Source organism: Drosophila hydei, unplaced genomic scaffold, assembly GCF_003285905.1.
Source record: "Drosophila hydei strain 15085-1641.00,03,60 unplaced genomic scaffold, DhydRS2 tig00000060-arrow-pilon, whole genome shotgun sequence".
Lineage (NCBI taxonomy): Eukaryota > Metazoa > Arthropoda > Insecta > Diptera > Drosophilidae > Drosophila > Drosophila hydei.
In genome coordinates this window covers 3602371-3614954 of record NW_022045656.1, presented here as the reverse complement: position 1 = coordinate 3614954, position 12584 = coordinate 3602371, and the positions used below count along the sequence as shown (strand labels likewise).

The window sequence follows — 12584 nt, the reverse complement described above, 5'->3', positions numbered from 1 at the left end:
AAATCGAATAAATGGGAAATCATTTAGGCAACAAAGCCGAAAGGTGGCAAATATTACGCAGGCCACAAAAAATGAAACGCTTTCATATGCAAATGCGAGTGCCAAGCAGCCAAGTTGGAAATTTACAATTGAAATCAAATGAAGAGCAGATTTTGATTTGGCACGTAGGGCAGCACAGGTAGCCAACAAATGCACGCTTCCCTGTACTACATAACCAGAAGTGGATCTCTTAGCTGGAGTATGCCCCAACTCCGCTTCTGGTAAACTCATCCAAAGAAACGCTGCGTGTGCCAGGCGAAACAAAAATATTTAGTGAGTTCTTTCTTCAACTGTTTTCATTTTTTTTATGTGCGCATAAATTTCTTTATAAAACACACACACATACGCACACACAAAAATGGCGTCTCGAACTTGAACTAATCCAATTTATTACAGCTCCATAACTTTTTCCTATTTGCTTAGACGCTCGCCCTCTGCTGCGTTTTGCAGACGCTAAATGCGTCTTATTAGATGAGCTCTGTATGTGCTGTTGAGTGTGTTTGTGTATTTATGTGTGAGTGCGTATGTGTGAGGCATGTTTACCCTGCTGTGTGTGTGGCTTATAGCGAACTTTGACTCGCGTCGCGCTTCAATTTCAAGCTTCTATCTCTGCTTTTTATGATAAATTGCATTTAGCAACCACCGACGCCAATGCCAACCACCTCCACCATCACCACCACCCCAACTGCCGACTGTTGTAGCCGCTGCCACCCTCTCTAAGTTGATTTTATGCTGCTGCTCGCGGCGGGTGTGTGGCCTCTGGGTGGGGGTGCGTGTGTGTACGCACATGCGTTGCCCCTGTTGTTGTTGTTGTTAGCTGTAAAGGATTCAACTAGCTGAAGAGTCCTAGACTTCATGCGTCACCCCTGACAAATGCATACCAAAATGGCTGAAAATCTTAGATGAGTTAGTTGCATGGCAAACCATAAGTTGGCTGTACCAAATAAGAAAAGACTTTCCAAAAACTTCTGAGCTTAACAATAATCTTGTAGTGTCGTATCCCATACTAATCATGATTCAATCGAAAATGATATCATAGGAACCATTGCTCATTGAAGGCGACAACTCATATTCCACTTCTTTAACACTTCTTCTTTAACATAATCCTAATAACCTTCTGAGCAATAAATTTTCAAGTTTAATTTTTTCATTTATTCTTTACTCTCCTATGCAAAGAAAATATTATTATAACATTCTTTGGTATAATTATAGTTATAGCGCAGTAAGATAGAAGTTAAATTGATAATAGAGATGTTTAATTGTTGAAAATAAATAATAAATAAATACTAAATATTAACAAAATAATCCGTATTTTATACAGTCTTTGTACTATATTTCTATAAGCAAACACATTCCTTTGAAATTTTTTCTAACAAATTTTAATTCATTAATGAATTCCGAGTGTCTTTTGCGAAATCAAAATTGCTATTTGCTTGCCATAAAGCAATTAGACAAATGCTCTCCAGACATATAAGAGTATATACATATATATGTATATATATATTCTGATGCCAGACAGCCTTTCATCAAATTTGTAGTTCATTGACTAGAAAATATAGAGGAATTTTGTTTGCAGAGCAGAATTGTAATTAAATCTATTTATAAAAGTTAAACTTGGCAAATTTAGTTCACATTTACGTTTCACTATTAAGTTTATTATATTATTTAGTTGTCAAATTATTCATTAAATCAAATATACAGAGTAACTTAATTTTTTATCTGCTGCTAATTCTAGAAATTATATTGTATATCTACTCAGCCTTGCCTTTATCTTTACCCGCCGTTGCTAATAGGAAAATTCCTAAGTAGCTGCTGCTAAAGTCTATATGCACAGACTACTTTAACTGGCTTTTCAGAGATGCTTGCTCCTTATCCTTCTACTTCTGCTCGACTAACAAGTGACAACAAATTGCATAAAAATTTGTTTACATTTTATCCGTAGCCGCAGCAGCAGCAGCAGCAGCAGCAGCACCCACTGCGACAATAATAATCTCGCAGGTCCAAGAAGCGTTTATAGATTTTGCCGTATTATAAAAGTAAAATATTTGTTTGGATACTAAGGCAAACGCTCTTAGGAGGAGCCGTTATGGATGTCTATATATAGAGCAGGCGATATCTGCTGCAGCAGTTGATTTTCCGCTGACAAATATCGCGTGTTTGTCCTGATCCTGCGGAGCGTAAAGTGCACTGCGCTGCGTCTGTGAAAACAATGAAAAATTCATGCAAATGAAAAATAAATGCACACAAGCCAAAGGATAATGCCAGCCATCCAACCAGCCAGCCAGCCAGCCAGTCAGCCAGGACCTGCAGAGCGCCAAAAAATAGAAACACATTTCATGCAGTTCGGTCCTTGTCCGCGTGCTGCGTTCTGCGTCCTGCGCCATATTCCAGCTCCTTTGTCTGTGCCACGAAATTTCAATAAATTATGCAAAATTGTTCGTGGTTTTCGCGCTTTTCCTTTTTCCAGTCTTTTGGCCACATTTTCCTCGCTGTTTTATTCAAATTTGCGTGCATTTTTTATTTGCTAAATAAACAAAATTTCGAGCGAAGCGCATGAAATTTATTTCACCCAAAGACAATACAAATATCAACCCTATCAACCCTATATAGAGCACTCATACAGCATCCAGCTAAATTCTGAAAAGAGGGTACGAACCCCTGCGATATATCGAGGGATCACATGTCTTTGTCTATCGATCGCGTCTGCTCAGGTAAACGATATATGCAAATTAGTTTGATTAAATATTCAAATGAGGCACCCCGGACTTACCAGGGTCGCCCTGCGATCTTCAAAGGGCGCAGTAGAGGACGACAGCTGCGTTTGCAGTTAGCACATTTGTAGAACCCGATCAGTTCACCTCTTGAACTCGCAGCGTACAGACGCAAATTGCTTTATCAAGTGAGTCTAACGAAAGCAATTGGAAATGAGAGGGAAAGCAAGGAATACTGATGGAAATACCTTTAGAGTAAATACACTATAAGTAGTTTTCCAATTTAAAAAAAGTGAGAAAAGACTAAGAATATTCAAAAGCTTTAAATGAGGTAGGAGAGGACTAAATATACATAAGGAAGAATAAAGCCAAGGAAATTCTAGAGAAAATCAATTTGGTATTGTTTAAAATGGGAAAAATGCTGTGCAAAGTCTAAAAATAAAATATACTGAGTTTTAAGGAAGTAAATTATAGCACGAGGCACAGCCTAATCGATAATAAGGAGCGATTATGTAGATTATAGAAACAATAAAAATGTGATATTAACATAGAATGGAAACTGACTGAACGGAAGATGAAGAAACCTCCATATTACCTCTAGACCGTGAAGACGAGCAAGAGACTAAAAAGACAGACTAAGAAACCTAGCAAAAAAACTCTAAATGAAGTCAAAGATGTATACAAAGTACATAGAGTAAGTATGACGTTCTCAGAAAATAATCGATAATTACAAAAGAGCAGTAGACTACGTAGATTGAAAAAAAGGCGAAGTTATGAATCTGATAAAAAAAGGAGTGAAACGCCTGTTATCTAGTAGACACAGAGAGACTTAAAATTAACACCACGAGACACAATTCAACACAGAAAAAAACCAAGAGAAACTCGAGGGAAGCTTTAAAATAGTTTTAAAGAATGCTCAAGATGGGGGTATTACGCTTAAGCAGAGTCTCAGCAATGCTTAGATATTTAAGAATAAAATGAAATATGTAAATTAATATGTTGCTGGTCCAGCGATGAACTAGGCGTCGGTGGCAGGTCCAGCGTTGATCGGGTATTTATAGTCTTAATCAATAAGTTGCTGGTCCAGCTATGAGCTAGGCGTCGGTGGCAGGTCCAGCGTTGATCGGGTAATTATAATCTTCTTATGATGATTATGTTGGAGGGTTTGACTTCACCCCCTTTTCTATTAACTGGCCTTGTGGCTCAGCAATGATCAGAAATATAACAATTTGATTACGGCGGTGTGCCGGAGTAGTGCGGGTTTATTCTTCAAACTTCAATGCAAAACTGATTTTTAGCTACATAGAATATTTCACTTAAGCTAAGCCAAAACTCGCATCACACCACAATGTCATGGTCGGCAAGCCGACTCAGCAATCTTAGGCAATAACGGAAACTCTTGCAGTAAACAAAAGTATCTGGTTACCGCCGCTGACCATTGCAGTTATAGCGCGCTGATACAAAGTATGCAGTGTCGCAATTGCGAGGGCTGTTTCTTAACTTACGAAACACGCGATAGCGAGGGTTGGTTATAAACTTATGAAATACCCTATATTAAATGTTATGTGTTAACTACTCCCCCTTCAAGTGTAAGGCCGCCCTCGGCCGACCCAATTCCGGCGACGACTTCTCGTAATTGCTTCGCAGACTTCCTTGCGTCGATGAACCGCCAAAGGGTGAGGCCAATGCAGATTAAAGCACAGCATATACCTCCAATGATGAATGCCACACGATAAGCTTGATCAGTTCCGGCGTCTTTCTTGAATTGCTGTATCTCCTCCAAATTACGTTCATTTAAACGATGAAGATAAGGGAGGCTGAGGACATCTTGGCTGGCAGTGATGTTCAGCAAGGGAGAGTTGGCAATGCCCGGGACTCTATTGCGTACGTTGTTGTGGTTGTAAAACAGAGTCCCGTTGATCGCGACTCGGTCCCCGAACGTAATGAGATGCGTGCCGTGTACTTGGATTTCAGTGCCGTTATCCACCTGGATCCTTGCGGACCCGTCGTTAAGAATGATGATTCCATCATCTACGTGGGTGATTATTTCCAGGTTGCTCGGCTGGATTTCACAGTGTGCCGTGCCACCTGCATGGAGCTCTTTGGCACATGAACTCTCTAATGCCAGACGACAAAAGGTGGCTCCAGGTGAAGCGGTGCAACTCTGCAGTGTGTGGGTTTTTCCATCGCATTCGGCTATGACGTTGTCAGGCAATCGCAATATGAAATTCTTGTGAATGACAGGATAAATCGTAATTTTTCTGCAAGCTTGTTTAATATGATTTAAATTCCAAAAAAAAAAAAAAAATTTTTTTTTTTTTTTTTTTTTTTTTTTTTTTTTTTACGTTGGGCGCCAATTAATATGTTGCTGGTCCAGCGATGAACTAGGCGTCGGTGGCAGGTCCAGCGTTGATCGGGTATTTATAGTCTTAATCAATAAGTTGCTGGTCCAGCTATGAGCTAGGCGTCGGTGGCAGGTCCAGCGTTGATCGGGTAATTATAATCTTCTTATGATGATTATGTTGGAGGGTTTGACTTCACCCCCTTTTCTATTAACTGGCCTTGTGGCTCAGCAATGATCAGAAATATAACAATTTGATTACGGCGGTGTGCCGGAGTAGTGCGGGTTTATTCTTCAAACTTCAATGCAAAACTGATTTTTAGCTACATAGAATATTTCACTTAAGCTAAGCCAAAACTCGCATCACACCACAATGTCATGGTCGGCAAGCCGACTCAGCAATCTTAGGCAATAACGGAAACTCTTGCAGTAAACAAAAGTATCTGGTTACCGCCGCTGACCATTGCAGTTATAGCGCGCTGATACAAAGTATGCAGTGTCGCAATTGCGAGGGCTGTTTCTTAACTTACGAAACACGCGATAGCGAGGGTTGGTTATAAACTTATGAAATACCCTATATTAAATGTTATGTGTTAACTTGTACACATTTAAAACAGACAAAAACTTAATGTAACCAATTGCCAGGTTAACATACCACAGATTTGTTTCCAGTTTTTTGTATTCTTAATTCAGTGTCATAATATAATATAAAAACTTTGCTGTTTGCTGTTTTTCGATGTTGTATCTTTGAACAAATTCAAACTATCTATTTTTTATGCTTCTCTCCTTTACCTGGAGAAATAATTTTGTTCGGCTTCTGTGGCATTCATTTTAACAAGCTACGCCAATTTGGCTGCATATAAGCCTTTCTAAAGGCTCTCTACAATTAGGTTTTGCCATTGCTTCAATGCGTATAGAGCCCTGAAAGCTAGAAAAGATCGAAGCTGGCTGAAAGGGGCAACAACAACAGCAACATTCGTGTTGGCCACATGTACAATTTTCAATTTTTCACTGTTAGATAGATAACTGTGATTGGGGGGATCGCAGCGTCATAACTAGATAGAAATTACCAGCAGAGCGTGGCACGAGCTGCTGCTGCTCCCCACTACAAGCACCGAGTGCCATATGCTGGGCCGATCTGACGATCGAGCCACCAACTGGCAGATCTTTTTTGCAGCAGCCACAATACAAATGATTATGTTTATACTATTAAAGTAATTTACTAAAAATGACGCCCAGCCAAAACGAGATGATCTTCAGAACAACAGATGCTGCTGCTGATGCTGCTGCCGCTGCTGCTGCTGAACGATCTCTGATCGAGCGGCCGACTGACGATCGTTGGGATCTCGTCAAAGTCAACCGCTTTAGCTGCGGGTTAAGCAGCCTGCTGTCTACTTAAGCGTAATCGGAGTATGGCACAGGCGATCGATCGATCGATCGGCCAAGGCTTTATCACAACATTTTTGCCATAAAGATGGATTAGTGTGGTCAAGTGCACAGCCGCTCGGAACGAACCACTGCCTCTTGGCTGGTAGCCAAGGTGCTAGATCTGCAAATAATGTGGCAAAGAACGGGGTCCACATCTAAAGCTGAAGCTGAAACTGAAGCTGAGACCATCATGTGTGCCGCTTCGTTGCTGATCTGCGCGCTGATCGTTAATCGAAATCGCACTTTGCCATCGATCGTACAGCTCTATTAACCTCCGTCGCTGATTTGGTGATAACGATCGTAATCGTAGCGGTACTCTAGGTGCAACACATGTTGCACTTAAGCCTAAGCCTCACCACTCGCCTCTCCACTTACGTGTGTTCCAGCTATATGATTTTCTCTAATTTAGAAAATAGTTTTCTCTACTCGAAATTAGTATGATTCGGCTCTTGCGCGTTCATCGTACGTTCGCCTCGTTAGGAGTTCGCCTCGATGTTGGATACCAAATTGTAGCCGCTCTGGCAACATGTGTTTTCTTTCTTTTTTTTTCACCTATATGCTTATGTTGGACTTTCGCATTAGCACTTAAGATTTGTCTGGCACTTCCGCATAGCTGAGCTAAAGAGCTTTTACTGCTGGGAGATTTTTAACCTTATGGCAAAGTTGTTTATATAAAAAGAGCTCGACTAACGCAAAACAAAATGAGAGACTTTCCTGTCAGTATAATGCACCTATGCAGCGCACAGCCAATAGCTTAACAGGCAAATATATAAAAATATTTATTAAATCCATACTCATAAATATTCATGGGCCTACGACTCAATGGCAATGTGGGGCCTTCCACTTCTAATTACGGCTTGGAGGCTAAATGAAATCAAATAAAACAAACGACTTAGAACTCGACAGACATACAAAATGAAAGGCATACGAATTGTGAGTTTGGCTCGTATACTGACAAAAAAATAAGTGGCATAAATATGCATGAGCAAACCCTTAAAATAAAAATATATAAAAAGAGTAGAAGAAGAAGAGAAAACAATTTCTGTAGCTAACCCTCCACAAAGAAAGTTGCTGGCTTAGTTGCCGTGTGTTGGCAAAAAAATAAATAAAACCAAACGAAAATACGAAAGCATTTAATCGGACGAATGAAACGTCTCGCATAACCGGAAAGAGGTTTACAATTAAACAGCGCGGAGTTAAAAAAACTTTGTCTGTCCCGCGTATCATTTACCTTTCGATGGCGTTTTCATGTATTTTTGGCTTTTGCGGTTCATTGATTAAAATCAAACTGTTTATTAACGCCACCCCCGAAGAGTTTACCTCAAATATAAAAAAAAACAGCCCCTACAACAGCTAACAGAACCAGCTAACCAACTGTCTGCGTGTGTTTGTTTAATTGAGTTTTTCGATTTCTTTCCTTTCATTTGTTGTTTTCTATTTTTACTTTTGGGTAATATTTGCATTGTTGGTTTGTCATTCTCATTAGGGCACAAAAGTATATGCAGCCATGCCTTGCGGGCCTGGCTGATATCAATCGTCATATATCATTCGCTCAGCCAACCAACATTTCCAACAACCTTTTATACATCCATCCATCTAACCATTTATCGTTGTTTGCCAACCGCAAAATGATTTTAATTTTAGATTAGTTCTCAAAATAAAAACATTTATAGGACCCATCTCCACCCACCCATGCCAAACTCTCGCACACACATTCCATTCCCATTGCCATTCACATATCTTCGTGAACGTATTGACAAACATGCTCATAAGGTCTGCATTTGGGCTTGCATGGCTCTGGTTACTTAATTTAGAGGACACCCAACGATTATTGGTTTGAAATTGCTTAGAACACGCGAATTATATTTCGCCTGGCATTTCTCAGCAGGTTTCCATTTTATTTTGATTTTTATTCGCTTCAGTAAATAGGTAGGCGATGATCCGACGAAACATTTTGTATTTTGTTTGCAGATTAAATCAGTTGAACGACTTATCAGATTGATTTGCATATATAAAGGTAAGCAGAGGATAACTTAAGCAGCTAAATATATGTTGCCTTTGCCTATTGGAATGTCAAATCAATGAAATTAGAAAACTTCAATAAAATTACATTGCACTGCTAACAGAAACTATTTCGACGCTGACCACAGACATAGAAATTTAGTTTAGTATGGCTTTCGGGTGTAGTTCGAAATGTACCATGAGAACTTATCAGGAAGTTTACAAGTCACTTTGTTAAGAAGTCGTTTTCATGCCAGCAGCTGACCATTTATGTGGCCCACCCTTTCTAAAATATCATAAAGCAGTTGACCTTTCAACGGCAGCAAGCCGCACAGCCTGAAACCAACTTTATTCGTCCGTCAAGTTGCCAGCTAGCAGTAAGTAGCGGTGTTCATATGTCTGCTCTTAACAAGCCTTTCAATATAATTCAATGTCATTCACAAACCAAATCCATTAATCTCTCAACACGCTGGCATGCCCACAGGGTAGTCAAAACGGAGTTCCAAGCTCTGGTCACATGCAATTTGTGCTACTTGTTGCTGCGACTTTGGTTGTTGCTGCTGCTGCTGCCGCCTCGGTGGCAACCTTTCACAAAGGAGCCACAAAGCAACACCTTTGCTGACCAACAACAATAACAACAGAGGAACAACAATTCGGTATCTTTTTACCTTTTATGATGCGATTTGCATAGCGTTTAGGTTGCCGCATCGCAGCGCTTCACGTCGCATATTAATATTTTAGTCGCCATCCTTTTATGCCATGTTCGGTTTCACATCTCTGGCAATGGAAGCGGGTAAGAGTCCGGGTCTCGGTGCTTTTCCCCGGTAGCCGCACGCCAGTCAAATTCATGTTTGTTTCTTCTCACGTGACACGAAAATCTTTTTTGTGCGCAACAAGTATTTTTTTAACAAATTCTCAGCTGATAAATGATATCGCATACAGTTCTTGACTCGATATGCATAGAGTCGTTGTCTGCGGTCATTAATAATTGTTATACAAAGGAAGTTTTCAGTTTATTGTCATTGTGTGGAGTGCGTTGTGAATGGGTTATGGTACTTGGAGTTGATTATTTAAGCGATATATGCAAATCTTAAATAATTAAAGCTAACCTTTGAGATTTCTTTCGAAGAAAAAGGAAATGCATGATGAACTAGTAATTGTTTTTAGCTTTGTAAAGCTTGTACTGTGAACTATGTTGTAGATCGTGACTATAAGATATTTGGTGTTTCAGCTTTGTTGTTTGCCTTATAACCAAAATTTATCACCCACACACGCTCACAAAAAGACACATATACATACACGAAGTCGCAACTGTGATAAGCGATCTTTATAGGCCCACAACTTGACACTTGAATGTGATGATGGATTATTAGTACGTGTTGCCAGCCCAGGCTCGAGGATGTACGCAGGCCAAGAAGCGTGAGATAGAGGAAAGTGAGGGGTCCACTGATTTACCTAAAACACACGAGACTCATTAATCCTGTGTGCGGCAAACGGAGGCAGGACCTTTAGACCTGTCTTGCCACGACTCATTTGTGCTAAAAACTTTTGCGGCTTGATAAATTACCCCAGCACCAAGCACTCGCACACATACACATACACTGCATGCCCAGCTCACGCCTGTATTCCTCTATCAGGCACTTGCTGCGGGCATAACGAAGAGCATGTAACACGCTCCACGGTCCCAAAAGGCAGACATGTGAGGCGAGTGTGGCTGCAGCATCGTTATGGTTATGATGTTTGGGTTCTTTGTGTGATACCCTTGTAAAAGGTATTGTTAATTGTTATTAAATGCGAAATATGAATAAAGAAATATTTTCAAGATTATCTATGCTAGATGAGTCAGACAGTTAAGTCTTCTTGGTGAGACAGTACATAGATCTGACATGCTGAAGACATTATATATATGCATATATATATATTTAATTATTTATATATATCGTATATCGAATCAAAAGAAATTGTTTAAGTATTGAGACTACAAAAATATCGTTTATCTCGATCATCCTCTTCATGCCTTACTAATTTTTGGCACTTTTGAGTACAATATTTATAAACTTTTTCCACTACACTTTTATATTAAAGGGTATTCAACTTTCGATATTTAGCAGACAAACTCTGGTATTTTTTTCGGAGTCTCAACTTTTGCGATAGGTAAACACTTAACACGTTTTTGCCAGTGATTTAAATGCTTCCCAGTCCTTCGTTTCTCTTTCTATCACTTACCCATTCTCTCTGTCTCTCACTCTCTCTTCATCTCCTTCGCTCTTTCTCTCTATTTGTCAGTCATTCAATCAACTAAGAGTTGTGAGTTGGAAGCTGGAAGTCTCGGTCTGGCAAAGGTTTTGTTCAGCATTTTGATATGCAAATACTTTGCGTGAGTTTTAATGCTTTGTGCTTAGCATTGTGACGTCCTGTTTGTCGCACTGTCACGTTATTTAGAAATTTATTTCGTTTGTTTTGAGCGATTGTCACGTTTTTGTGATTTTGATTTTTTAATGCGAGAGCGGGTAAGAAACAGTGATAAAGCTTAAAATAGCGATGAGATCGATATGTCACACTCGCTTCAAGGCACAAAATTATGAACGAGCCGTAACTTTAATTAAGTAGGGAATAAATATTGTTCTCAAATAAATATCTAAGCAGACGATCAAAATATATGTTAACTAAAATAAAATACAATTTAATCTAGTCGGATTCACTTTCAGTACCTGAGCTGTCGTCCAGCTCATTCTCAGATTCCTGTTCCTCCTCCTCGCTCTCATCGGAATCTGAGTCATTGGAATACATCGAAACATTGGCCGAGGATGGAGCTGTGGAATCAGCCGAGGAGCCTGCAGACCGTTCATCTTCATACCCATCCTCATTATCCTTGTCCACATCGCTCTCGGGTTGCTCCTCATATTCCCGACCATCCGATTCGATAGACACATCCTCCTCACCACTCTGATGGCAAGCTGTAGTCTTAATGTAGTTAAGTACGAACAAACTACTAACTCACCAGTGCACACATGTGGTCCCTGTTGAGGCTTTTAGCATTGCAAAGCTCCTTCATCAGGGCATTACGTTCCATCGTGTGGTATTCACGTTGCAGATTGCATTCGGTTTGGAGTTCCTGATTTCGTTGGCGCAGTTGAAACACATCGGCCAGCATCTTGTGCTGTTTGTCCATTATTGTGGTCATCAGATGCTCTAGATTCTGGATTGTAAGCACATGCTCTTCCAGCTTTTTCTTAAGTAGCCAGTTCTCGGCGCGACAATCGGCCAGCTCGGAGACACACACAGATATCTTCGTATCATCTGTGACAGGATCTGTGGAGCTAATTGAAAACATTCAGCTTTAATTCTAATCGAATGATCTCTCAGTCTCACCCATTGCCAGGACTATCCTCGCCTATGGCAGACACAACATCATGCTCGCTAGCACTGGGTAGTGGAAATCCGATGGGCTCCTCGTTGCCATTCATTGAGGCTGAAGAACCGATTATATACTGGCAAATACACGACATTTTCAAATCGAGAGCTAATAGTTGTAAGCATAACTATTTATGCAGCATTCAAGTAACTTGACAGAAGTCGCACAGAGTGTGAGATTTCGATTGTTTCCACAATGCCAACAGGATGCAGCCCCAGCTCTATATCGCAGTAACTGCATTTATTCGAGCTATCCCAGCTAGATAGTCCCCACTTCGAGCTCCTCATCCGACTGTGGTGTCCCATGAACAGTTTACGACTTGACATTTTCACACTTTGTTGGCAACGTTCTCGCCTTCATCTCTTTCCTTGCTTGTTCCTGTTGTTGGCGTCAATGCCAATGCCAATGGCAGTGCAAAAGCCTGATGCATATCCCGCCGCTCTGTCTCGTCTATCCTTTCTATTTTTTTTGGATGTGTGGCAACTGGGACTTGAAGGTTTTTTTGTGTGTGCGTCAGTGGATTGAAGTGCAAAATTGGTTTAAGTGTTTGCTAAATTGGCAGCAAAATGGCTTTTTCAATTTTATACTTAACGTTTATATTCAAAGTGACGCCTGGTCCTCTGCGAAACGACCAGAGTCGCAGACATGC

General features: G+C 40.3%; 1 protein-coding gene across 2 annotated transcripts; it reads right to left on the bottom strand.

Moving 5' to 3' along the window:
• Nucleotides 1-11178: 11178 nt before the first annotated feature.
• Nucleotides 11179-12066, bottom strand: LOC111594026 (glutamic acid-rich protein). 2 transcript variants are annotated; one of them, XM_023307140.2, is made up of 3 exons: nucleotides 11893-12066; nucleotides 11522-11840; nucleotides 11179-11477 (listed from the first exon to the last, which is right to left on the bottom strand). In XM_023307140.2, the coding sequence occupies exons 1-3, from the start codon at nucleotides 12027-12029 to the stop codon at nucleotides 11187-11189; spliced, it is 747 nt and encodes a 248-aa protein (XP_023162908.2). In that variant the 5' UTR covers nucleotides 12030-12066; the 3' UTR covers nucleotides 11179-11186. The 2 variants fall into 2 exon arrangements, with proteins under 2 accessions (XP_023162908.2, XP_023162914.2); XM_023307146.2 differs by having other exon boundaries at nucleotides 11179-11466; nucleotides 11893-12064.
• Between the last annotated feature and the right edge of the window lie 518 nt (nucleotides 12067-12584).